Genomic DNA, 27,115 nt, shown 5'->3' with positions numbered 1-27,115 from the left:
GAAAACCAAGTGACTGTATTTGGTGGCGAGCTTTGAGGCTCGGCGGTGTGTCGTCCTGGGACAGTGTTGAAGGGGACAGCGGCTCAGGAGCGGCTCCCTCGTGGATTCGTGTTGAAGGAGCTTTTAAAGGAGTCCTGGCTTCTTGTATGGGATCAGGGTCTGCGCTGAACAATGACGATGATGGCAGCAAAAGATCTACTCTTCATCACTATGAGCCACAATGTCTCCTTTATGGGTACGCTGTTTTTCTTTTTCACAACATTAGAATTGAGGCAGTGTTGGTAGACTGATGTTTATCTTCTATAATGATGATGATTACACGCCTGTTAACCCAAATACACAACTTAGCTTGACTTTATATATTTACAGTGAATTACTGCCTAGTTGCATTACTTTCATAGTAAGTTACTGTACGATTTAACAGTAACTTATTGTGAAATGACAGCTGTATACTTTATGCCAGTATATTGCTGTAATTTAACGGTATGCCGCTGTGGAATTACTGCCATGATAACACCGTCATTTATTGCAAAATAATTACAGTTAAATCTTGTGAAACCCTGGAAATAATTAACGGTGTAGGCGCATTCAAGAATACATTAAGATCAATGCATTTTTTGCTAAATCTTGGGAATTCATTTTTTAAGTAAAGTGAAATTTGTCACTCTTGTGTGTATTTTGTCATGATCTTGATATTTTATAATTATTGCTTTTTATGTTCATGTAACTAGGAATAATCACAACAATGTATTTTTCATTGTGTTGAGTTTGATCCATTTGATTATTTTATGCACCCTATACATCCTATATTTATTCTCTTCTATCCTCATGTAATCCATCATTCATTGTAATTTATCATTTGTTTTCCATTGCAGGCAAAATGTGGTGGATGTTGATGCTGGTTCTCCGTCTGCTGGTCCTCCTGCTGGCCGGCTTCACCCTCTTCAGCGACGAGCAGGAAAGGTTCGTCTGCAACAGCATCCAGCCATGCTGCTCCAACGTGTGCTTTGACGTCTTTGCCCCCGTGTCCGTCGTCCGTCTCTGGCTCTTCCACCTCGTTCTCCTCTGTCTTCCCCACGTGCTGTTTGCAACCTACGTCGTGCACAACGTGTTGTCGCATCCCTATGTTGGAGGTTTCTACTGCGACAGGAGTCGAGGAGGGTCACCGTTCACCTCCTCGAGAGACCCGTCCCCGCACAAAGCCCCACTCCACGACCTCCCACGTGAGCGGGGAGCGCCGCGCTTCCACTGCGCTTACTTCCTGGTTGTGATCCTACGCATCCTTCTGGAAGTGGTTTTCGGCGCGAGCCAGTTTTTCCTCTTCGGTTTGTCCGTTCCCAGGAGCTTCCACTGCTACGAGGCTCCCTGCACATCCGGCGTCGAGTGCTACATCTCCAGACCAACGGAGAAGACCTTGATGCTCAACTCCATGCTGGCCGTGGCCTCCCTGTCCGTCCTGCTGAGTTTGGTGGACCTGGTGAGCTCCGTGAAGGCGATGGTGACGTGGAGGAGGAGAAGGGAGATGTTGTTGGAGGAGATGAGTAAAGGGGAGCAAAGCAGTGCGGACACTACGACAACCACGACGGAGGACAGCAACGTCCTTTCAATCAGAAGAATCGGCCCCAGTGGAAGCTCAAAGAACGGCCTCAAACATGTGCCTGATGAACCTCTTCACACAAAGGTGAATGATGGAACCGCTAAGCTGAGGACGTCTCGGCCGCCCACTCCCATCAGCGCTCCAGTGCCAACTCACTCCGTCCTCCACAGCCACCTGCCCCCCCGTCCCGACAGAGGACCAGACCCCAGGATGCCAACACCAATGGGTGTCAAAAAGCTGGACCAGTACGCTCCAGTCGGGGCGAACTCAGGCCAACGGTCTGACAGCAGTCAATCTAAAGACAAGAGGGCATGGGTGTAGTTGACTGGGTGGCCATTTATTCCTTTCATCGGACAGAAACTGCTGTACAGCATCCTTTTAAAGTGCCCAAATATTTTTCATTTACCGTACTATCATTTTAAGCTTAAATTCACGTTAGAAGGCCAGAGCCAAATGGTGGACAAACAGCGATGAGCTGAGCAACACAGTGAGCCGGCAAGCTCAATATCCGGCAAACTAAAGAAAAGAACATGTTTCTCAGGAGATGGTGGAGACCAAAACAGACCTAAAATCAGAGTTAACATGAGACTTACATTTATCTGGCAGCTTGAAAAATGACAAATAATGACAAAGTTGCCCCATGTCCGCTTGATATGCAATGATTTGATGAACTAAAATGATTATAAGTGACATCACACATTTTCAGCTTGTTCCACTGCCCCCAAGTGGCCATAAAGTCAATTAGTGCTGCTTTTGAAGCAATCTATCTTTATTTATTTCTATTTGCTCACCTGTATGAAAACTAAGAAATGTGCCATGAGGTCAAGACTTCACAGTGTTGAAAAAGAGGGTTCTTGCACACGTAAAACAACGGATTCAAAATGAACCATAATGTCTCGTTCTTCACCTTAGTTTGGAGTTGGTTGGTTTCTTAAGACAAAACCGAAATGTAGGTTTTTTTTATGCATGCTTACCGAAAGCTATTCTGTTTAATTAACAATAATAAAATGAGTTAATTGGTCAGAGAGATCGTGCAGCTGATTCCCACTGAGATGTTTCTTCTCATTCACCTGTTTGTTCAACAGAGCTGTCACAAAAACACCGGCTGCCTCTGAGGAAGCAGACGTCCGGTGCTCAGCTGTCGTCTGGATGACTGAGTGCTGGCAGCCACAACAGACACACTGACCTGACCTCTGACCTCCACCCTGACTTAGGAACAACCCTGCTCGCATGACATGAGACCTTCAACCCTCTCGCCGCCGTCGTACAGCATTAGCTCAGCCTGCTAGCAACGTCCCTGTACGACACATGAAAGAGATGGATGGTCACATTTAACTTCACAGATGCTGCGTTTAGGATATCGTCTTGTGTCTAAAAACCTTTGTTCACAAACTCAGAACAGGATGATGGTCTCATGATGCTTTCCGTCTGCATACTTTTCAGCATCCTTCTGTCATTTTGCCCATGAGAGAAAGCTGTTCTATTAGCTGTCCTCTTTTGGGAGTTCTTTGTTATAACTATGAGCATTGAGCTTCTATTGTTTTCTCTATTTTTAAAAGCGTCCAAAACTAAAAAGAACTCTCCACTGAAATAATCGTAATTACAGGAACAGACATTGTAACTTGAGTAAGTAACTGACACTCCTGTCTGATCAAAACAAACAATGGCACTGAATGCAACAACACAATCATTGAGACACAGTCCCCTGAACATGCGTTGACCCACATCCACCACAAGACGCTGTCCCTAAAGAGACAGGACACGCAGAAACAATGTTAGCTATGTGTCCTTGGCAAAATCCCATCCACCGCGTCTGTCTCAACACATGGTGTAGTCATGATATCAGCCTGTTAAAGGCAGCGCTCTGTTGAGTGATCTACAATAAGATCACATGGAGCAGTGTGCCGGCATCCACCAGGTTTATAGAGACATACGGACTTCTTACTGGCACGTTTCACAGATCAAGCTAATACTTGATTCGGTTTGATTTCATTTTCGACCAGGTTAAGTGCAAATTGTATTCCATTTTCTGGTGTTGTTACATTTTGGATTGAGGAAGCTCGCTGCACTCGTTTGCTCCCATTCAGCCACAAGAGCATCAGTGAGGTGAGCCGCTGGTGTTGGACGAAAAGGCCGGATCTAGTTTGTCATGTCGTGTTGGAAGACGACAGGGCCTTCCACCAACTGTCGCTATGCAAGGCTGGATGCACTTTAGTCTATCATATCACTGACGCTGTCGAATATAAAGTATCTTAATTGTTGGAATGCTGTTAATCTTCGAATCTTTATTCAACTTCTATTTCTTCTGTCCCACCTCTTCTTCTCCTTCATATTTTAAGCTACAGAAACCGTTCAACTATTAAAATGTTTTCTAACATATTTCTAACCTTTAAACTTTTTGAATTATTCAGCTTTTTATTTTCAATGGGACACACACACATGCCATTTCAAAATAAAAGCCCCAGAGAGTGAATTCTAACTGAACTGCTTGTGATGAAGCCTGTCATTTAATAACCTCTGTTTATGTGTTGAAGCTTTTTGTTGAAATAATGAATGCTCTTACTAATACTGCGACAACTACTACTGCTGCTGCTAATATAGTATTACTACTACTGCTACTTCTACTATAACTTTTGCTGTTGCTACTATTACTACTACTGCTACTATCAACATTATTACCACCACTACTGCTATTACTACCACTACTATTATTACTTATACGACAACTGCTACGACTACTACTGCTGTTCATGCTACTAAAAGTAGGAATACTACTACAGCTATGAGTACGACTGCTACTAGTACCACTACTACTGCTACATCTTCTACTGCCATTACTATTACTACTACTACTACTACTGTGATATTAAATACTATGACCAATACTACAGCTATTACTATGACAACTGATACTACGTCTTCTACTACTTCTTCTAATTACTGATACTTCTACTACGAATAATACTTCTACTACAACTACAACTTCTACTACTACTACTACAAATATCACTACTACTACTACTAGTACTTATTCTAATGCTACTAATACTTCTACGAATAATACTTCTACTACAACTTATACAACTACAAATATCACCACTGATGAATTTTTTTAAGCCACAGAAACTGTTCAAATATCAAAATGTTCAGCTCTTTCAGGAGACGTGTGATATGACTTCATATTTGTAATCTTTAAACTTTTTGAATTGTTAAGCTTTTTGCAATTTGTTTTTGAATTGGATTTCTATTTTCAGCAATGTTTTTGCGATTAATTTCAGTTTTCAGCATTCCAATGCATTTTCAGCAGGAAATGCTTTTTCTAGTTATTTTATTCCGCACACATGACATCAGTGGTGGGCCCTCAGGGCCAGCAAAGCCTTCTCTGCTTGCCAGACAGAATCACAAAGTTATTGCGAATTTATTATTTAATCATTTTTCATAAATACACGACATGTATTCTAAATATTCTTCCCATTATCTTACTATCTCATTGCACAGCTCCTGTCTCCCTCAGTTGCTCTGCTTCCAGTGCAGCTTGTTTTAAGTAGAGCTTTCATCCAATCAGATTTCACCTCTGTGTCTCTAGGTAGAAGAGAGGCCCGAGGCCTGCAGACTCACAAGTGCATCCCTTTGCAGTTTAAGTAAATGGGGACGATGTTGTTGAGTGATTTTGTGAATATGTGGCTTCCCATGAATAAATAATAACCCGTAGCTGTGTCATCATGAGGTTATTAGGAGCTGGTTCAACTGTAGTAGGACGGCACTGAAGGCCCAGGTATAAAACACACGGCCCACCACTGTAACAAGTAATGAGAAGATGGAGACATGCTTTCACTTGATGGTTTAAATGTAATATTCAGAAGATATGGTTGAGCATAAAACACTGGTTATCAGAAACATTGGACTCGAGGCTTCAGTTGAAGGAGGTCTTCATCGTCTCATCAGCTGTATATTAATGTGACACTGAAACATTTGTAATCCACAAACCCTGTGACTCAACACTGAGACTCGGTGGAGTTCCTCTTCAACACAGTTCTGCTGACGCTGCTTCACTTCAAAAGGACTCCAGTGAATCAGATGTAAAGCTGACAGTGATCGTCTCATCTGGAGCTGCAAACTCTTTATTTCAACTCATGGCTCCGATTTATTTATCAGTTTCCTTTGAGGTGTTCTTTCATTACAACTGGTGTGTGTGTGTGTGTGTGTGTGTGTGTGTGTGTGTGTGTGTGTGTGTGTGTGTGTGTGTGTGTGTGTGTGTGTGTGTGTGTGTGTGTGTGTGTGTGTGTGAGTGAGTTGTTTCCTTCTTGTTTGTTGGAGCTTTCTTCTTCTTTCTTCACATTCAAGTGTTTTGCTGAACTCTGCTTTGTTGAAGGTGTTTCTCAGCTTTCAGGAGCACTGAGGATGTTCACAGACAATAAGTACATTCTATATGTATTTATCTTCTTCATCTGATCGACACATGTGATCACAGTCATGGAGCATCAGGACGTTTACACGAAGTCATGTGACGTCCTCACGTGGTTTCTCATGAGACGTTCAAAGGCAGATAGATGAATCATCCACAGGGGGCGCTGTCACACTGCTGACTTCACTGTGAAGGTAAACACAGAGAAACTCAGTTATTGATCATCAGAGAAACTCAGTTATTGATCATCAGAGAAACTCAGTTATTGATCATCAGAGAAACTCAGTTATTGATCAGCAGAGAAACTCAGTTATTGATCATCAGAGAAACTCAGTTATTGATCAGCAGAGAAACTCAGTTATTGATCATCAGAGAAACTCAGTTATTGATCAGCAGAGAAACTCAGTTATTGATCAGCAGAGAAACTCAGTTATTGATCAGCAGAGAAACTCAGTTATTGATCAGCAGAGAAACTCAGTTATTGATCATCAGAGAAACTCAGTTATTGATCAGCAGAGAAACTCAGTTATTGATCAGCAGCAGATAAACTCAGTTATTGATCATCAGATAAACTCAGTTATTGATCAGCAGAGATACAATATGACACATATCTGTTAGTTTGTGCAATAATCATGAATAATGATGTAATAATCATAAATAATACTATAATAATGAACAATAATACTGCAATAACGATAAATAAGGCTGTCTCAGTAAAGCAGTGAGAACAAAGCATGAGTTCTTGAGATCAGATTTAAACTCTAATCTTTTATAAAGTGCTTGAACAACAGGAAGTGATGAGGGGTGAAACAGAGTCTCAACGCTTCCAAAGTGAAAAACAGCATCAGGTGTTCAAACATCAACAGAGGTGTTACATTTCTCTTCTTCAAGCAGTTTCCAGCGTCCGCAGCTCTGAGTCACTTCAGGAGCACGTGGGCTGTCGGACAGAGATGAGCTCATCTGATGCTTGTGTTGGAGAAGCTCTCTGACTCTCTTCCTGCTTTGCTTCTCGTTTCTCTGCCTCTTGTTTTCCTCTCAAAGACAAACTGTGAGGTGAAATGCTGTTTCGTGGAAACTCTCTTGTGTTGTGTCGTATTGTCTGTGCTGATGCTTCAGGCCTCATGTGTGCTGAGACCAGCGTGCAGGCCTGTACTGAACACCTTCACGTGCTCACACATCAATAAAAGCCCTTGTTGGATATGGAGCTCCCCTCCATCTCATTCCATCAGCAGACGCTCTGATCGCACACAGACCTGTTCACCACAACAGATAATAAGAGTCTGAGAAACTGTCCTGCTGCTCATCAAGTGCAGCTGTGAACCACTGTAGTGCGACGTCATGTGACGTCTGTGCACGTGACGTGACATCAGAGTACACATCATGAGAGAAGACCCGAGCAGCAGGAGGTCAAACACTCCTTTCACATGAGAACAGCAGAATAAAGCCCCGCGTGTCCGCGTCTCCTTCATCCTCTCACGCGCTCAAACAACATCAATACTTTCACTTTCATTCACAACCTGAGTGGCTCACTTCTACCTAGTTACACGTGACGTCACGCTCAGCTTAAATTCCCATTGGCTCAGATGGAGGTGGAAGGCAGCGCTGCTTCTTCTCTCTCCCGCAGTTCAGTGCTGATCCTGGAGCAGAGCGGACCGGATCACTTTCTCTCTTTAAGAACAGAAAGCACCAGAAGTTAAGATGCGACATTTCACTGTGGAGCCGTTGATTCTGTCTCTCCTGATGATACACCTTCACGGCGCGGCAGCAGGTGAGTTCACTCTTTGTTTGATAAGTTGTGTGATTGTAGAAGAAGGAAAGCTTCGTGTCTTTATAGACTGTGTTCATCAGTTGAAGCTGCTTTTGATCGTCTTTGATGTTTAGCTCCAGGACTTCCTCGTTGACCACAGAAAATGTGGTAAAAAGTCAGAAATGCTCTTAAAGTCCACGTTCGTAGATCCTGTGTGTGCAGCTCAGTGATTGGTCCCGACATGTCTCTGAGGGAGCCGCTGTGTCCTCGAGTGACTGAGTGAAAAGGACAGAAGTGTGTTCTTTCTCTCTCTGCTGTCGCTTTGATTTGGGACATTATTTCATCATATCAGCAGCATTCACAGCGAAACGGTGTGCACGCGCTTAAAGCTCAGACGTCAGCATGACGCAGCGCAGCAACAGTCCAACACCAGTCCGACGAGGAAAGAGCATGAAGCATGACGTCACAACAGCACGAGATTTAGTGCTCTTTTCTATTTCAACATCGAACTTGTTGGTGTTTGATGTAGAATGTGTGCTGCGGTTCATTCAGTGCTGTTTACAATCACTGTTATTGCATCAACGATGTCAATATTTAGTGTTAGTTATTGTCATTCAGTGGACAGAATGCACATATTCATACAGTCAGGAAACACGTCAGCACATTTCATCTCTCAGGCTGCTGTGGAGGTTTTGGACTTTTACTTTGAAACAACGAGTCAGTTGATGGTTGTTTTCCTGCTGAAGACAAACTACTTCCTGCTCTGATGGAATGAGCTTTCACTCATAAACTCAATCACTGACAACCTGAGTGGCTCACTTCTACCTAGTTACACGTGACGTCAGGCTCAGCTTAAATTCCCATTGGCTGAGCTGGAGGTGGAAGGCTCAGACTTTCAGCATTACTCATGAATCATCTTGTTCTTCAGTCTCTTCAGTGTTCACTCCTTAAACAAGATGCAAAGTGTCATCTGTCACTAAATAAAACATGTTTCATGATTGAAAAGGAAGAAGAAGAAAATCATATTATATATCAGCCTCTCACAGTGAATCAATAACAAACATATTTATATTTCATTTCAGAACAGATAGTTTTAAAACAATCATCAGAAATATTAAAGTAAACATTTATTCCTGTGTGTATTGAGTGCTCAGCAGATATTATCAGCATGTATTTATTGTACTGCAGTTCTTTTAGATTCTGTGAGCAGCAGAACAACATTGTTCAGTGATTTATTAAAGCGTGATATCTAAACTGAAAGTGATGATTTTATCTTTCTGTTCCAGTGATTCACTCTCTGAAGTATTTCTTCACTGCGTCCTCTGGAGTCACAAACTTCCCAGAGTTTGTGTATGTTGGGTTGGTTGATGACGTTGAGATCAGTCACTATGACAGTAACACCAGGAGAGCAGAACCCAAACAGGACTGGATGAGCAGACTCACAGTAGATGATCCTCAGTACTGGCAGACTCAGACTGAGCGCTCTATGGGTAACCAGCAGGTCTCCAAAGTCAACATGGAAATAGCAAAGCAGCGCTTCAACCAAACTGGAGGTTTGTTTATGTTTCACACATTTTGTTGATATTGTCATCCTGTACTTTAGTAAACAGATGTCACACACACACACACACACACACACACACACACACACAGATGAAACGGTGTGACTCAGCAGAAACATGACTGACGCTGAGTCGACTGGATGCTGCTGTACATCTTCAGTGATGAAACACGTTATGAATTTGTTTCGATAGTTAAACGAATGAATTGGCTACATTTCTGATAATCAGATGATAATTTCAGTCTTTAATTGAAGCAATAAGTCAAACATGTTGTAGTTCAGGTTCCTCAGTGTGAGACTTTGTTCCTTTTCTCTGATTGATGTCGTTGTGAATGAAATGCTGTTCAGTGTTGTTCAGACTGAAGAAGCACTTTAAAGAGTTCATCAGACTCTGAACTTAACGGCGTCTTCACACTTTACTGACATTTACACTGTCAACTATTTCTGGATTCATTAAAAATAGTCATTCCATAATCAGCAAAGACGAGAATAATGAGTTTGAGCCCTAAATATGGAGAATAATACAGAGTAGAGTCATTGAACTTCACTCTGGTGTGTTTATGTCTTCATGAACATACATCGTGTTAGAATAAGGAATCTATTAGTTCAACAGGAAATGAATTGACTTAAATGTTGATCATCAGATGATCACTCAAGTCTTTCATCAAGAAAACATGTCAAACATTTTCCAGTTCATGAGATATCTGATTAATTCTCTCTCTCTCTCTCTCTCTCTCTCTCTCTCTCTCTCTCTCTCTCTCTCTCTCTCTCTCTCTCTCTCTCTCTCTCTCTCTCTCTCTCTCTCTCTCTCTCTCTCTCTCTCTCTCTCTCTCTCTCTCTCTCTCTCTCTCTCTCTCTCTCTCTCTCTCTCTCTCTCTCTCTCTCTCTCTCTCTCAGGTGTCCACATTAACCAGGTGATGTACGGCTGTGAATGGGATGATGAGACCAATGAGGTCAAAGGTTTTCTTCAGTATGGTTATGATGGAGAAGACTTCATATCATTTGACCTGAAGACAGAGACATGGATCGCTCCAAAACAACAGGCTGTCTTCACCAAACACAAGTGGGATAATGACAGAGCCTGGATAGCACAGAACAAGAACTACCTGACTCTGGAGTGTCCTGAGTGGGTGAAGAAGTATGTGACCTACGGGAGGAGCTCTCTGATGAGAACAGGTAGAGTCACATGACCTGATGTAGTTTCATAAAGCTTCTGTTGTTTCTGACCAACAGTCACATGACAACACATGTCAGCCACGTACAGAGAGCTGCTGTGTGTCACACCTTTCTCCTCCCTCACCTCTCTTCCTCTCTCTGCCTCCTTCTCTCCTTCACCACATTTCCTCCCTCACACTCATCACCCCTCTGTCCCTCCGTTCTCTCTCTTTGTCTCTGAACTGTTTCTGTCTGTCTCAGTTTCTCTCTCTGTCTCTTTGCTCTGTCTTTCTCACACTCACTGTCCTCCCTTTCTGATCATCTCACCTCTTCATCTGTTTGTCTCTCCCTTCTTTCATCAATTCAACCTCAATGACATGTATTTGCATTGCATACATACATCAATATATCTATATAGTGTGTGTGTTACCAAGGCATTTAAAACACATTCATCCAACATGAATGATGATATGAATCCACAGTAAATAATAACACTGAAGAACCTATAACCCGTCTCTCTCTTCCCTCTCCAGAGCTTCCCTCAGTGTCTCTCCTCCAGAAGACTTCCTCCTCTCCAGTCAGCTGCCACGCTACAGGTTTCTACCCTGACAGAGCCACACTGTTCTGGAGCAAAGATGGAGAGGAGCTCCATGAGGACGTGGACCTCGGAGAGATCCTCCCCAACCACGATGGATCCTTCCAGATGAGCGCTGACCTGGACCTGTCATCAGTCCCAGCTGAAGACTGGAGGAGGTACGACTGTGTGTTCCAGCTGTCTGGTGTGAAGGAGGACATCGTCACCAGACTGGACCGAAAGGTGATCGAGACCAACGAAGGTGAGGCTGAGATCAGGTGTGATGAAGGTGGGAAGCACACCTTCAGTTCACTGGAACACTTTGTGTGTTTTTATGAGGACGGGAAGTTGAGTTCAGTTCAAGTTTATTCAAAGTGTGCTGACGGTCAGAAAGGAGTTTGAAGACGTTTGTCAGAAGTTGTCGTCGTGTCAAAAACCAACATGAGACAGAAAGCAAGAGAAACACACAGCTGGACAGAGAGAACACAGCTGGACGAGATCAACAAGCAGAGAGACAGTCATCGTGTAGAGCAGATAAAGAAAGGACAGACACATGGTGTGTGTGTTCAGGACTGTGGTCTGCTGGATGAACGGATGTTCTCCTCTTCTAACCTGCTTCATCTCTTCAGGTTGTGACGATTTTATTCTTGTTTTCTGCTCAACAGAGAAGCCCGCTGACATCATCATCATCATCATCATCATCGCTGCAGTGGCTCTTCTTGCTCTCGGCATCGCTGTGGGTGGATTCATGCTTCACAGGAACAGGAACAGGAAAGGTGAGAGACCCGAACACAGACGTGAGTATTTCATGAGTATTTCTTTCGTATTTGGATTTTAGGCATTTTCTTCAGAATGTGACAGAAGCAAACTTCAACAGTCAGCGGTAATGTCATGATGACATGAGTAGAAGAGACAAATTCATATTTTATATCTAACATTCATTTCTATTGATGTTATTTCATCATATTTGCTTTTATTCTTCATAATATATTATATCTGCAGTTTTATAGAATCGACGAACACTTCAAGGCAGCTGGTTGTTTTCTACGTGTTCTTTTAGACTGTTGATGAAAGTAATTTGGACTTTTGGGGGGAAAATAAATAAAAACAGTATTTTTGTAATTAGAATAATGTCAGTTTTTTCATGCACATTGTTTCTACAAGGCTCAGATGATGAATAAAACCTCTTTCATCTCCGAGAGGAGTCAGAGTGAGCGGTGTGCTTAGGATCACTCAGTCACAGGTTTACTCTGTGGAGCTGCTTTTGCCTCCTCCAGTGATGACAGCGTGATGATGTCAGAGAGAAGTGAAGTCTTCATCAGTGGGAGGGGCTAGAAGAGGGGATCCTCTCCACTGGGAGGAAGCTGCTACAACACATTCTGACATGTTGGCTCTGGAGAACTAAAACGTCGTCTTTGCTTTTTATTTCAGCCAATTGCCCTCTGACCTCTGAAAACAGCTCTGAGCTCTCTGCGAAGCTGAACCCTGAGGCTGAACGCTGAAGTCAGCGCCCTGCACACAGTGAGTTGCTTCATACGGGACATGAACTGTTCACAGCTGCTGTTAAACAAAGCTGCTCTAAACTAGCAGCAGAAGAAGCTGCTGTGATCGGTTCTCTGTCCGCTGTAGAAGCTCTGGGACACGTTGTCGCTGTGAAGAACATCTTTGACTTCTTCCACAACAAAGGTGAAGCTGCTTCATCTGATGTGAAGTGAGATGATTCAGAGAAAGACACAGATGAGTTCAGAAAGCTTCACATCAGCAGCTCAGATCACGTCTCAAACATCAACCTTTACAAACAGGGACACCAGTTTATCAGATGAAAATAAGCAGTTATGACTTCATAAGCGTGATGGTTCAATATTACAGAAGGTAACACTTCTGTGACTGAGTCATGAATATTTGATGTCTCAATGAGTCTGTAAATATGTGTCTTTGTTCTGATTGAAACATTTGTGGTGAATGATTTAGTTTTCTCTTTGATGTGTTTCTTTTCTTTTGGTCTCTTCAGGTTTATGGATAAATATTTCACTGGATCAAGAAGTGGTGCCACCACACTCTCCTCCATGAACTGTGACCTCACCACTTCTTCATCGTTCATGTCATGAAGTCATTGAATCTAGCTGTAGATGCTCATCGATCGGAACACATTTGAAAGCTATGAGCAAACATCAGTGGTGACGTGAAATGATTTGGATCGTTTGGTTTCAACTGAACAAAATGTAATTTCCTCTGATGAGACGTTCTTAAATCAAACGAGGAAGATTATTGTTGGAGATCTTCAGAACAATGAAAGCATCACAGCACTCTGCACACACAAAGACGTGTTCATCTCAAACAAATCCTCCATATTTACACTTCAATGCTTCTGCTGTTGGGTTTCTGGTTCAATCGATGTTGGTAACACACACACACACACACTGTCGGGTCTGGTGATATGAAGACATAAAGCTTGAGATCAGAGATCTTTGTCAACCAGTCGAGTTTCTTCTCTTTTCATACTGAGGAAGTCGTTCTCTGCTTCTCTGCTTGGGTTCCATCACTGGGGGAAACGCTGCAAATCAACCAGCAGCATCCAGAAACACGCTGCGGGAACCGGACGCCCGGAGTCTCCCGTAGGTGTCGGTGTGATGGTTTCCTATCTGTGTCTCTGCTGCTGGTGAACTGGACTCCAGCTCTCTCCCAGTGTGGACTGGGATTGACTCCAGTCCGCCTCCACTCTCAGCAGGACGACACACCTTTATTTCACACTTGTGTGAATAGTTTGTTTGTATGTTTCCTTGTTTTCTAGCAGCAGGTCAAAGGAAAGAATCATTTATGTCTCTGCGTGTTTTCTTCAATAATCAAGAGGATGTTTATTGTTTCATCTCATCTTTTGATCTGATTTGAAACATTGTTTTATGTAAATGAGGGCTTCTAGTTTCTAAAGGGCAGTGAGATGTTGGAAGCTTCTCAGCTGATAGAAATCTTCTTCAATATGTTTCCTGATAGTATTTAGGGACGAGGAGGCTGTTGGCTTTACAATGAATGCTGATGAAGCGGCTCTATTTCATTCCATTTCTACTTTTGTTTTGCTTTTCAATAAAGTGCCCAAAACTCCAAATGTGTGTCTCTGTGATTCAGCAGATATGCTGATGCTTATTAACACCACATATTCTTTGTGACTCAACCTTTTAAAAGCAGAAGCGCACACAGGTATGACACAAATAAAGTTCCTCATCGAGCATCATATAACCTGATGTATGATGCTGAAATAAGGACTTTGTGTGTTTGTAGTGTGATGACCCCTCCCATCCACTAGGGGTCTGTGTCCTGTTTGCTGCCCACTCTGTCTTTCAGGTTGTTGATCGGCAGCTCACGAGCCCCACCTGAGCCTGCTGGAAATAGCAGCTATAAAGATGCACCACCTGAACATGGCGCTGTGCCTCACCTCCTCTCGGCAGCGGCTTCTTTTGATTCATTCTTTGGTTGTTTGGTTGAGTTTAGTTTGGTTATTTGTCTGTTAAATATGTCTATTCTTTACTTCTTTCACTCTTGTTTCTCTTATGTTGCAGCCCTTGAGCCAGGTCGTAACCGTAGACATTGAGCAGTAATGTGTAATATCACTTTTATTCTTGTTTCCTGTTCAGTAAGACTTAAATGTCTCTTCTTAAGATCCACACATATAATAACTGTTTTTATGTAGCAGCCCTATGAATATTATATTCACTGTTCTCATAGAGCACTGATGAACGTGACCCCCACCTGTAGATGTTAGATGATGAAGAGGGAAAGGTAGGGGAACCAAATTTGTGATTTTGGGCTATTCAGAATAATTTAAATGATTCATTTTGTATTTTTATTATTATGTTTCGTGAGCAGGGAGGGGATTGCTGGGGAAGTGGGGTTAAGAGGGAATAAAGGGAGGGATAGTACCAAAATAAAGATAATAATAATAATAACCAGGGGCACGAAAAAAAAAAAAAATACTTAGAAATATATTGGAAAAATTAAATTCATCCAGGCTGTCTGTGGTGAGTTCAGGACGATTTGGAGGCTCTGGCGCGGGCCAGAGAGGGTGCCTGGCTCCCTCCATCCTTCTGGTAGTCATTATGAATACCAGGGGAACGAGAAAACACTTAGAAACATTTAAAAAATAAATAAATTCTCTCTCTGTTACACAGAAGCCGTTAATTGAGAGGAAAACCAACTTTCTGCTCCATAGAGACCAATGTTAAATTTTGCTTCAAAAACATCTTCCACAGAACACGGTACCCCATTTCTAGATCGCCTGTTAAACCACATTTGTTACACTACAGACACAATTTTTACAGAATCTGTTCTTTAACTCATTCTTCCCCTCAATTATTAATATCGGAGAGACAGATTAGAATAAAATGGTCAAAGTTCAAGCAGAAGAGGTGGAGAACCTACGCTTCCCAAAATCAACAGCATTGTGTTCTTCAACCTGACCTCCCAGGAAAGGCTTTTCTCGTCATTTCCTCAGATTTAAGAACGCTCCTTCAAGAGCCACAGGACACAGAACACAGTCTGTAGTGCTGCTGGTGTAAAATGTACATCTTTAAGTCTGGAAACATTCAAAAGATATGTTCCAAACTATTCAGTTCATAAGAACACTGCAGCAAGAGTTCTGTTGTGTGACAGAAGTGAAGCTGAAGAAGATGTTTCTCTCACCTCGACACCCATCACCCTGCATGCACACACACAAGCACACGAGCGTGATGGCTCTCTGAGTTTATATACATTCATATACAGAGTAAAGCTCTCACATCTGAATGACTTCAGTCATCTCCTGATTTATCATCTTGCTCCACATGTCCAACGCTTACAGCGCTGAGAACATGAAACAGAACCAATAACCTACTCATTATCATGCTAACTGTACACATGCTAAGCTGATGTTCAGCCTGTACTAGTAAAGCCGCTATGATCAATATTTTTCCATCAACACGACTACTTGGGGTGGCTCGCGGTGATGAGCCTCCTCTCAGCTCTACAGAGCTTTATGGCCTTTTATTTGATGACAGTACGTCTTCAAACTGTTTGTGTGGTTTAACAGCCCACTATTCAAATGTGCCGTTGACGTTCCCTCTCATCCGTGTTGTTCTCAGTCGTGAGCTGAGCACGGCCGGTCATGACGACACGTTCCCTTTCGACAGCATTGAAGAGCCAACCATGTCGGAAAGATGAACACCTGAACATAAATCAGCGTGAGAAACCATCTTTGGGAAGAATGTATATCTCTTAGCTCGGCCCCTGACCCATCCGCTATGAGGGACGGGGCTCCAGGGGACGATCAGGATGTTTTCGGCTTCACTTTTGGAGAGCTGTCATGTCGTCCATCTTTACAAATAGTCTTTGGCTGAGACCAAAAGAGAGTCATTATTCCATTCACCATGAGTCTACTGGATATTTAAATGGGCCGCTGTTTGCTAAAGACTGTGTGTGTAATAGTTGTTGTAGTCTCTTACTGATGAACACATCTTTTCAGAGTCACGTAATGGTTGATCTCAGCATGCTTTGGGCCAGAAAGCAGTGAGGTCATCTGTCCGTCACGAGGCCCGCCGAGTGTTGAAGAAGAAAAGTTTGTTTTGGACTGCATTGTTTAATCAGCCGTGACGTGTCAATAGCTGTTATTGAAAGCAAAACGCTTCCCACCCAGATGTGTATACGCTCTGTAAATGACAGCATGTGACCTTTAGACATCCCATGGAAAGCATCTTAACATGATTTATTCCAAACCAATCAGAGTCAGACAGATCATTAGATCATGAGACAAAGACGGCATTCAGAAGCATCCCAACCAGCGGAGAAGAAGACGGCGTCTCGGAATTTCACCCAATCGGATCCCTCGCTCTTCCTGAAGGCCGACGCCTTGTTTATGTTGGAGGGAGATGGAGCGGGCATGACCTCTCAACCCATTTCCTCTGTGGATTTGTTTTGTGCTTGAGGGAACATGCCCGACCCCCTGCCACACACACACACGCACGCGCACGCACACGCACACGCACACGCACACACGCACACGCACACGCACACGCACACGCACACGCACACACACACACACACACACACACACACACACACACACACACACACACGAAGAGGAAGCTAACTTGTCTCATGGTTAACAAGCAGAAGCAGAGCAATTTGTTTTTATTGGACAGAGGAACAGGAGCTGCTGTCTCTTAATTTGAGTGATATAATTATCTGGGGGGGGGGGGGGGGGGACACACAACATGAGACAACTCGAGCTCTGTAGGCTGTAACTGTTGGTTATATTCAGTATATTCTATTCTACAGCAATAACTTGTGTATACAGCAACAATTTGATCAGGTCATTGAGTGTGAAAGTCAGATTTCCACTTGTTTCATTGTACGGATGCTGAAGTTCAACTGGAAGTTAACTTCACTGGTAACAACGTCACAAACGCATGTTACAGCACTGCACTCACGTTCATGGTGATCCTTTTCCCTGAATATAAAATATGATATATAAACAACATATAAGATATCTAAAATATTCAAATTATTGAATACATTAGTGCAGCCATAAAACAACTCGAATGAAGTCATGAAGTCACGGGGGGGGGGGGGGGGGGGTTAAAACATATCTGATTGTGATTATATTGAATAGTATTGCAGTTGCGATATGGTTTTGCAATATTAAAAGGAATGATCATTTTGTTGTTTTTTCAGTACAACAGAGCAAGATAACTCTACAGTGCATTCGGAAAATAAAAATTCTTGTGCTCACCGGCTGCTTCTCCAGTGTCTTTATTTCCGAGCGGACCTCTTCACAGCCAATCAGTGTGAGTGATTGATGTTGATCATTTAACCACAGTACACCATGCGTGCACGTGCTCACGGGGTCTAAGGGGTTAAAGGGGTTTCAGCTACTCTTTAAAACATAGTGACTAAAAACTGGTAGAACAGAGCTGCTGTTCTTTCCTGAGATGTTCACAGTTTGGAGTTAAAAGAATAGAAATTGAAAAACCCCAAATCATTATATTGAACGCACAATAAATTCTAATTCTAATCGAACTGCTGCTGACACACTTTCATGTCTTCTTTCATGTCTTATGATGTGATGATTTACTCAATGCCATGTAGCGATCTCACTCAGGTTTATGATTTTCTATTACAAGCCGGCCTACGTATGTCAGCATCTCGTCAGGTGCCTCGACATCCCAACAATGCTTTGATGGCAGCCCGGTAAGAATAGCTCCCTCCACGGGTCCCGGCCTCCGCAGACAACAGAGAGAAGCGGTAAGAAAACCAAGTGACTGTATTTGGTGGCGAGCTTTGAGGCTCGGCGGTGTGTCGTCCTGGGACAGTGTTGAAGGGGACAGCGGCTCAGGAGCGGCTCCCTCGTGGATTCGTGTTGAAGGAGCTTTTAAAGGAGTCCTGGCTTCTTGTATGGGATCAGGGTCTGCGCTGAACAATGACGATGATGGCAGCAAAAGATCTACTCTTCATCACTATGAGCCACAATGTCTCCTTTATGGGTACGCTGTTTTTCTCTTTCACAACATTAGAATTGAGGCAGTGTTGGTATACTGATGTTTATCTTCTATAATGATGATGATTACACGCCTGTTAACCCAAATACACAACTTAGCTTGATTTTATATATTTACAGTGAATTACTGCCTAGTTGCATTACTTTCAAAGTAAGTTACTGTAAGATTTAACAGTAACTTATTGTGAAATGACAGCTGTATACTTTATGCCAGTATATTACTGTAATTTAACGGTATGCCGCTGTGGAATTACTGCCATGATAACACCGTCATTTATTGCAAAATAATTACAGTTAAATCTTGTGAAACCCTGGAAATAATTAACGGTGTAGGCGCATTAAAGAATACATTAAGATCAATGCATTTTTTGCTAAATCTTGGGAATTCATTTTTTTAAGTAAAGTGAAATTTGTCACTCTTGTGTGTATTTTGTCATGATCTTGATATTTTATAATTATTGCTTTTTATGTTCATGTAACTAGGAATAATCACAACAATGTATTTTTCATTGTGTTGAGTTTGATACATTTGATTATTTTATGCACCCTATACATCCTATATTTATTCTCTTCTATCCTCATGTAATCTATCATTCATTGTAATTTATCATTTGTTTTCCATTGCAGGCAAAATGTGGTGGATGTTGATGCTGGTTCTCCGTCTGCTGGTCCTCCTGCTGGCCGGCTTCACCCTCTTCAGCGACGAGCAGGAAAGGTTCGTCTGCAACAGCATCCAGCCATGCTGCTCCAACGTGTGCTTTGACGTCTTTGCCCCCGTGTCCGTCGTCCGTCTCTGGCTCTTCCACCTCGTTCTCCTCTGTCTTCCCCACGTGCTGTTTGCAACCTACGTCGTGCACAACGTGTTGTCGCATCCCTATGTTGGAGGTTTCTACTGCGACAGGAGTCGAGGAGGGTCACCGTTCACCTCCTCGAGAGACCCGTCCCCGCACAAAGCCCCACTCCACGACCTCCCACGTGAGCGGGGAGCGCCGCGCTTCCACTGCGCTTACTTCCTGGTTGTGATCCTACGCATCCTTCTGGAAGTGGTTTTCGGCGCGAGCCAGTTTTTCCTCTTCGGTTTGTCCGTTCCCAGGAGCTTCCACTGCTACGAGGCTCCCTGCACATCCGGCGTCGAGTGCTACATCTCCAGACCAACGGAGAAGACCTTGATGCTCAACTCCATGCTGGCCGTGGCCTCCCTGTCCGTCCTGCTGAGTTTGGTGGACCTGGTGAGCTCCGTGAAGGCGATGGTGACGTGGAGGAGGAGAAGGGAGATGTTGTTGGAGGAGATGAGTAAAGGGGAGCAAAGCAGTGCGGACACTACGACAACCACGACGGAGGACAGCAACGTCCTTTCAATCAGAAGAATCGGCCCCAGTGGAAGCTCAAAGAACGGCCTCAAACATGTGCCTGATGAACCTCTTCACACAAAGGTGAATGATGGAACCGCTAAGCTGAGGACGTCTCGGCCGCCCACTCCCATCAGCGCTCCAGTGCCAACTCACTCCGTCCTCCACAGCCACCTGCCCCCCCGTCCCGACAGAGGACCAGGCCCCAGGATGCCAACACCAATGGGTGTCAAAAAGATGGACCCGTACGCTCCAGTCGGGGCGAACTCAGGCCAACGGTCTGACAGCAGTCAATCTAAAGACAAGAGGGCATGGGTGTAGTTGACTGGGTGGCCATTTATTCCTTTCATCGGACAGAAACTGCTGTACAGCATCCTTTTAAAGTGCCCAAATATTTTTCATTTACCGTACTATCATTTTAAGCTTAAATTCACGTTAGAAGGCCAGAGCCAAATGGTGGACAAACAGCGATGAGCTGAGCAACACAGTGAGCCGGCAAGCTCAATATCTGGCAAACTAAAGAAAAGAACATGTTTCTCAGGAGATGGTGGAGACCAAAACAGACCTAAAATCAGAGTTAACATGAGACTTACATTTATCTGGCAGCTTGAAAAATGACAAATAATGACAAAGTTGCCCCATGTCCGCTTGATATGCAATGATTTGATGAACTAAAATGATTATAAGTGATATGACACATTTTCAGCTTGTTCCACTGCCCCCAAGTGGCCATAAAGTCAATTCGTGCTGCTTTTGAAGCAATCTATCTTTATTTATTTCTATTTGCTCACCTGTATGAAAACTAAGAAATGTGCCATGAGGTCAAGACTTCACGGTGTTGAAAAAGAGGGTTCTTGCACACGTAAAACAACGGATTCAAAATGAACCATAATGTCTCGTTCTTCACCTTAGTTTGGAGTTGGTTGGTTTCTTAAGACAAAACCGAAATGTAGGTTTTTTTTATGCATGCTTACCGAAAGCTATTCTGTTTAATTAACAATAATAAAATGAGTTAATTGGTCAGAGAGATCGTGCAGCTGATTCCCACTGAGATGTTTCTTCTCATTCACCTGTTTGTTCAACAGAGCTGTCACAAAAACACCGGCTGCCTCTGAGGAAGCAGACGTCCGGTGCTCAGCTGTCGTCTGGATGACTGAGTGCTGGCAGCCACAACAGACACACTGACCTGACCTCTGACCTCCACCCAGCCTGACTTAGGAACAACCCTGCTCGCATGACATGAGACCTTCAACCCTCTCGCCGCCGTCGTACAGCATTAGCTCAGCCTGCTAGCAACGTCCCTGTACGACACATGAAAGAGATGGATGGTCTCATTTAACTTCACAGATGCTGCGTTTAGGATATCGTCTTGTGTCTAAAAACCTTTGTTCACAAACTCAGAACGGGATGATGGTCTCATGATGCTTTCCGTCTGCATACTTTTCAGCATCCTTCTGTCATTTTGCCCATGAGAGAAAGCTGTTCTATTAGCTGTCCTCTTTTGGGAGTTCTTTGTTATAACTATGAGCATTGAGCTTCTATTGTTTTCTCTATTTTTAAAAGCGTCCAAAACTAAAAAGAACTCTCCACTGAAATAATCGTAATTACAGGAACAGACATTGTAACTTGAGTAAGTAACTGACACTCCTGTCTGATCAAAACAAACAATGGCACTGAATGCAACAACACAATCATTGAGACAGTCCCCTGAACATGCGTTGACCCACATCCACCACAAGACGCTGTCCCTAAAGAGACAGGACACGCAGAAACAATGTTAGCGATGTGTCCTTGGCAAAATCCCATCCACCGCGTCTGTCTCAACACATGGTGTAGTCATGATATCAGCCTGTTAAAGGCAGCGCTCTGTTGAGTGATCTACAATAAGATCACATGGAGCAGTGTGCCGGCATCCACCAGGTTTATAGAGACATACGGACTTCTTACTGGCACGTTTCACAGATCAAGCTAGGCAGATACATGAATCATCCACAGGGGGCGCTGTCACACTGCTGACTTCACTGTGAAGGTAAACACAGAAACTCAGTTATTGATCAACAGAGAAACTCAGTTATTGATCAGCAGAGAAACTCAGTTATTGATCATCAGAGAAACTCAGTTATTGATCAGCAGAGAAACTCAGTTATTGATCAGCAGATAAACTCAGTTATTGATCAGCAGAGAAACTCAGTTATTGATCATCAGAGAAACTCAGTTATTGATCATCAGATAAACTCAGTTATTGATCATCAGATAAACTCAGTTATTGATCAGCAGATAAACTCAGTTATTGATCAGCAGAGAAACTCAGTTATTGATCATCAGAGATAAACTCAGTTATTGATCAGCAGAGATGAACTCAGTTATTGATCAACAGAGAAACTCAGTTATTGATCAGCAGAGAAACTCAGTTATTGATCAGCAGAGAAACTCAGTTATTGATCAGCAGAGAAACTCAGTTATTGATCAGCAGAGATAAACTCAGTTATTGATCAGCAGATAAACTCAGTTATTGATCAGCAGAGAAACTCAGTTATTGATCAGCAGAGATAAACTCAGTTATTGATCAGCAGAGATAAACTCAGTTATTGATCAGCAGAGAAACTCAGTTATTGATCAACAGAGATAACAATCATAAATAATACTATAATAATTGACAATAATACTGCAATAACGATAAATAAGGCTGTCTCAGTAAAGCAGTGAGAACAAAGCATGAGTTCTTGAGATCAGATTTAAACTCTAATCTTTCATAAAGTGCTTGAACAACAGGAAGTGATGAGGGGTGAAACAGAGTCTCAACGCTTCCAAAGTGAAAAACAGCATCAGGTGTTCAAACATCAACAGAGGTGTTACATTTCTCTTCTTCAAGCAGTTTCCAGCGTCCGCAGCTCTGAGTCACTTCAGGAGCACGTGGGCTGTCGGACAGAGATGACCTCATCTGATGCTTGTGTTGGAGAAGCTCTCTGACTCTCTTCCTGCTTTGCTTCTCGTTTCTCTGCCTCTTGTTTTCCTCTCAAAGACAAACTGTGAGGTGAAATGCTGTTTGGTGGAGACTCTCTTGTGTTGTGTCGTATTGTCTGTGCTGATGCTTCAGGCCTCATGTGTGCTGAGACCAGCGTGCAGGCCTGTACTGAACACCTTCACGTGCTCACACATCAATAAAAGCCCTTGTTGGATATGGAGCTCCCCTCCATCTCATTCCATCAGCAGACGCTCTGATCGCACACAGACCTGTTCAACACAACAGATAATAAGAGTCTGAGAAACTCTCCTGCTGCTCATCAAGTGCAGCTGTGAACCACTGTAGTGCGACGTCATGTGACGTCTGTGCACGTGACGTGACATCAGAGTACACATCATGAGAGAAGACCCGAGCAGCAGGAGGTCAAACACTCCTTTCACATGAGAACAGCAGAATAAAGCCCCGCGTGTCCGCGTCTCCTTCATCCTCTCACGCGCTCAAACAACATCAATACTTTCACTTTCATTCACAACCTGAGTGGCTCACTTCTACCTAGTTGCACGTGACGTCACGCTCAGCTTAAATTCCCATTGGCTCAGGTGGAGGTGGAAGGCAGCGCTGCTTCTTCTCTCTCCCGCAGTTCAGTGCTGATCCTGGAGCAGAGCGGACCGGATCACTTTCTCTCTTTAAGAACAGAAAGCACCAGAAGTTAAGATGCGACATTTCACTGTGGAGCCGTTGATTCTGTCTCTCCTGATGATACACCTTCACGGCGCGGCAGCAGGTGAGTTCACTCTTTGTTTGATAAGTTGTGTGATTGTAGAAGAAGGAAAGCTTCGTGTCTTTATAGACTGTGTTCATCAGTTGAAGCTGCTTTTGATCGTCTTTGATGTTTAGCTCCAGGACTTCCTCGTTGACCACAGAAAATGTGGTAAAAAGTCAGAAATGCTCTTAAAGTCCACGTTCGTAGATCCTGTGTGTGCAGCTCAGTGATTGGTCCCGACATGTCTCTGAGGGAGCCGCTGTGTCCTCGAGTGACTGAGTGAAAAGGACAGAAGTGTGTTCTTTCTCTCTCTGCTGTCGCTTTGATTTGGGACATTATTTCATCATATCAGCAGCATTCACAGCGAAACGGTGTGCACGCGCTTAAAGCTCAGACGTCAGCATGACGCAGCGCAGCAACAGTCCAACACCAGTCCGACGAGGAAAGAGCATGAAGCATGACGTCACAACAGCACGAGATTTAGTGCTCTTTTCTATTTCAACATCGAACTTGTTGGTGTTTGATGTAGAATGTGTGCTGCGGTTCATTCAGTGCTGTTTACAATCACTGTTATTGCGTCAACGATGTCAATATTTAGTGCTAGTTATTGTCATTCAGTGGACAGAATGAACATATTCATACAGTCAGGAAACACGTCAGCACATTTCATCTCTCAGGCTGCTGTGGAGGTTTTGGACTTTTACTTTGAAACAACGAGTCAGTTGATGGTTGTTTTCCTGCTGAAGACAAACTACTTCCTGCTTTGTTGCTGTAATATTTAATATCGTTCACTCATAAACTCAATCACTGACAACCTGAGTGGCTCACTTCTACCTAGTTACACGTGACGTCAGGCTCAGCTTAAATTCCCATTGGCTGAGCTGGAGGTGGAAGGCTCAGACTTTCAGCATTACTCATGAATCATCTTGTTCTTCAGTCTCTTCAGTGTTCACTCCTTAAACAAGATGCAAAGTGTCATCTGTCACTAAATAAAACATGTTTCATGATTGAAAAGGAAGAAGAAGAAAATCATATTGTATATCAGCCTCTCACAGTGAATCAATAACAAACATATTTATATTTCATTTCAGAACAGATAGTTTTAAAACAATCATCAGAAATATTAAAGTAAACATTTATTCCTGTGTGTATTGAGTGCTCAGCAGATATTATCAGCATGTATTTATTGTACTGTAGTTCTTTTTGATTCTGTGAGCAGCAGAACAACATTGTTCAGTGATTTATTAAAGCGTGATATCTAAACTGAAAGTGATGATTTTATCTTTCTGTTCCAGTGATTCACTCTCTGAAGTATTTCGAAACTGCGTCCTCTGGAGTCACAAACTTCCCAGAGTTTGTGGCTGTTGGGTTGGTTGATGACGTTGAGATCAGTCACTATGACAGTAACACCAGGAGAGCAGAACCCAAACAGGACTGGATGAGCAGACTCACAGCAGATGATCCTCAGTACTGGCAGAGGGAGACTGAGATCTGTGTGAGTAACCAGCAGGTCTCCAAAGCCGACATTGAAATATTAAAGCAGCGCTTCAACCAAACTGGAGGTTTGTTTATGTTTCACACATTTTGTTGATATTGTCATGCTGTACTTTAGTAAACAGATGACACACACACACACACACACACACACACACACACACACACACACACACACACACACAGATGAAACGGTGTGACTCAGCAGAAACATGACTGACGCTGAGTCGACTGGATGCTGCTGTACATCTTCAGTGATGAAACACGTTATGAATTTGTTTCGATAGTTAAACGAATGAATTGGCTACATTTCTGATAATCAGATGATAATTTCAGTCTTTAATTGAAGCAATAAGTCAAACATGTTGTAGTTCAGGTTCCTCAGTGTGAGACTTTGTTCCTTTTCTCTGATTGATGTCGTTGTGAATGAAATGCTGTTCAGTGTTGTTCAGACTGAAGAAGCACTTTAAAGAGTTCATCAGACTCTGAACTTAACGGCGTCTTCACACTTTACTGACATTTACACTGTCAACTATTTATGGATTCATTAAAAATAGTCATTCCATAATCAGCAAAGACGAGAATAATGAGTTTGAGCCCTAAATATGGAGAATAATACAGAGTAGAGTCATTGAACTTCACTCTGGTGTGTTTATGTCTTCATAAACATACATCATGTTAGAATAAGGAATCTATTAGTTTAACAGGAAATGAATTGACTTAAATGTTGATCATCAGATGATCACTCAAGTCTTTCATCAAGAAAACATGTCAAACATTTTCCAGTTCCAGTTTCTCAAATATGAGAAAGTTCTGCTTTCCTCTGATTCTCTCTCTCTCTCTCTCTCTCTCTCTCTCTCTCTCTCGCTCTCTCGCTCTCTCGCTCTCTCGCTCTCTCGCTCTCTCTCTCTCTCTCTCTCTCACAGGTGTCCACATTGTCCAGTCTATGGAGGGCTGTGAATGGGATGATGAGACCAATGAGGTCAAAGGTTTTTATCAGTTTGGTTATGATGGAGAAGACTTCATATCATTTGACCTGAAGACAGAGACATGGATCGCTCCAAAACAACAGGCTGTCATCACCAAACACAAGTTGGATAATAACAGAGCTCTGATAGCACAGTGGAAGAACTACCTGACTCACATCTGTCCTGAGTGGGTGAAGAAGCATGTGACCTACGGGAGGAGCTCTCTGATGAGAACAGGTAGAATCACATGACCTGATGTAGTTTCATAAAGCTTCTGTTGTTTCTGACCAACAGTCACATGACAACTGTTGTGAAAAAATGTGTTGTAGCTGTTTTTCACACTTAGAGCAGGTTTAAGAATGAAACAGAAGCTCTCAGAGGCGTATAGTTAAATCAAAAGCAATAGGTTTATTTATCGAACAAAGTTATTCAGCCCTGCAGTAATACGTGCACGGGTCACTAATAGCTTCACTCGCAGAGATTCACCATTAGACACACACTTCAACACATCAGCATGATCCTTAATATATGGGGTCCGCCCCCTTGATACATTAGTCAAAGTCAAAGATGCAAACGTAGCACGTTTAAGCCGTGTATTACGCTTGGTTGGAGGCCGTGAATGTCCATTCACCTTTGGCCCCTCCCAATAGGCGTTGGTTTCCGTCAGTGTGAGTGAGGTGTTGTAAGCATGAGGACCTACAGAAGTAGTGTGTGGAGAAAGCCGGGCTCAGCTGGGCGTAGTCCCTCGCTTGAATCTCACTGTCTTATCTTTCTGAAAGATGGCTGCCGGTTCCTTGTGACGCAGTTAAATAAGTAACCTTTCACCTGCTTCTCTCTGGCCTTGCTGTGTTGTGAGCACTGTATAAGTGGTTAATAGTGCTGCATAAGATAATGGTTATTAAAACTGCAAATATACTAGTGATTAATTAAACTGTATATATAAGCTAGTTGCTGATTAAGCTGTATATAAGCTAGCTGTTGATTAAACTGTATATAAGCTAGTTGCTACTTAAAG

The 27,115-nt window shown here is 42.9% G+C and overlaps 4 protein-coding genes across 6 annotated transcripts in view; all 4 read left to right on the top strand.

The window, feature by feature from the left end:
* Positions 1-180: 180 nt before the first annotated feature.
* LOC306789740 (gap junction delta-4 protein-like) lies at positions 181-1,918 on the top strand (the record flags this gene model as incomplete). Its single annotated transcript, XM_079285813.1, has 2 exons — positions 181-235; positions 876-1,918. 2 exons carry the CDS (start codon positions 181-183, stop codon positions 1,916-1,918), a joined length of 1,098 nt encoding a protein of 365 aa, XP_079141939.1.
* A 5,720-nt stretch (positions 1,919-7,638) lies between these two features.
* LOC306789401 (class I histocompatibility antigen, F10 alpha chain-like) lies at positions 7,639-14,136 on the top strand. Of its 2 annotated transcripts, none has more exons than XR_013772652.1 (7): positions 7,639-7,770; positions 9,036-9,302; positions 10,208-10,486; positions 10,999-11,301; positions 11,705-11,815; positions 12,471-12,911; positions 13,051-14,136. XR_013772652.1 is itself a non-coding variant. In XM_079285325.1 (7 exons), the coding sequence occupies exons 1-6, from the start codon at positions 7,701-7,703 to the stop codon at positions 12,539-12,541; spliced, it is 1,101 nt and encodes a 366-aa protein (XP_079141451.1). In that variant the 5' UTR covers positions 7,639-7,700; the 3' UTR covers positions 12,542-12,560; positions 13,051-14,136. The 2 variants fall into 2 exon arrangements, 1 of the variants encoding a protein (XP_079141451.1); XM_079285325.1 differs by having other exon boundaries at positions 12,471-12,560.
* A 4,356-nt stretch (positions 14,137-18,492) lies between these two features.
* On the top strand, positions 18,493-20,231 carry LOC306789739 (gap junction delta-4 protein-like; the record flags this gene model as incomplete). The annotated part of the gene is made up of 2 exons (XM_079285812.1): positions 18,493-18,547; positions 19,189-20,231. The coding sequence occupies 2 exons, from the start codon at positions 18,493-18,495 to the stop codon at positions 20,229-20,231; spliced, it is 1,098 nt and encodes a 365-aa protein (XP_079141938.1).
* Positions 20,232-23,519: 3,288 nt separating this feature from the next.
* Positions 23,520-27,115, top strand: part of LOC306789403 (class I histocompatibility antigen, F10 alpha chain-like) — a 43,498-nt gene continuing 39,902 nt past the window's right edge. For both annotated transcript variants that reach the window (XR_013772653.1, XM_079285327.1), the window contains exons 1-3: positions 23,520-23,659; positions 24,934-25,200; positions 26,059-26,337. Coding sequence is in view for 1 of the 2 variants with exons in the window: in XM_079285327.1 (XP_079141453.1) it covers positions 23,590-23,659; positions 24,934-25,200; positions 26,059-26,337 (616 nt within the window). In the remaining variant the exon portion in view is untranslated. The remainder of the gene's footprint in view (positions 23,660-24,933; positions 25,201-26,058; positions 26,338-27,115) is intronic.

This window comes from Melanostigma gelatinosum (genome assembly GCF_949748355.1).
Source record: "Melanostigma gelatinosum genome assembly, chromosome: 15".
Lineage (NCBI taxonomy): Eukaryota > Metazoa > Chordata > Actinopteri > Perciformes > Zoarcidae > Melanostigma > Melanostigma gelatinosum.
The sequence above is the reverse complement of the archived record's forward strand: the minus strand, read 5'-3'. Positions and strand labels throughout refer to the sequence as shown.

Coding starts and splice junctions, on each gene's coding strand:
- LOC306789401 (XM_079285325.1), top strand. CDS start 7,701: ATGCGACATTTCACTGTGGAGCCGTTGATTCTGTCTCTCCTGATGATA. Junction 9,303..10,207: donor GCGCTTCAACCAAACTGGAG/GTTTGTTTATGT, acceptor TCTCTCTCTCAG/GTGTCCACATTAACCAGGTG. Junction 11,302..11,704: donor GGTGATCGAGACCAACGAAG/GTGAGGCTGAGA, acceptor TCTGCTCAACAG/AGAAGCCCGCTGACATCATC.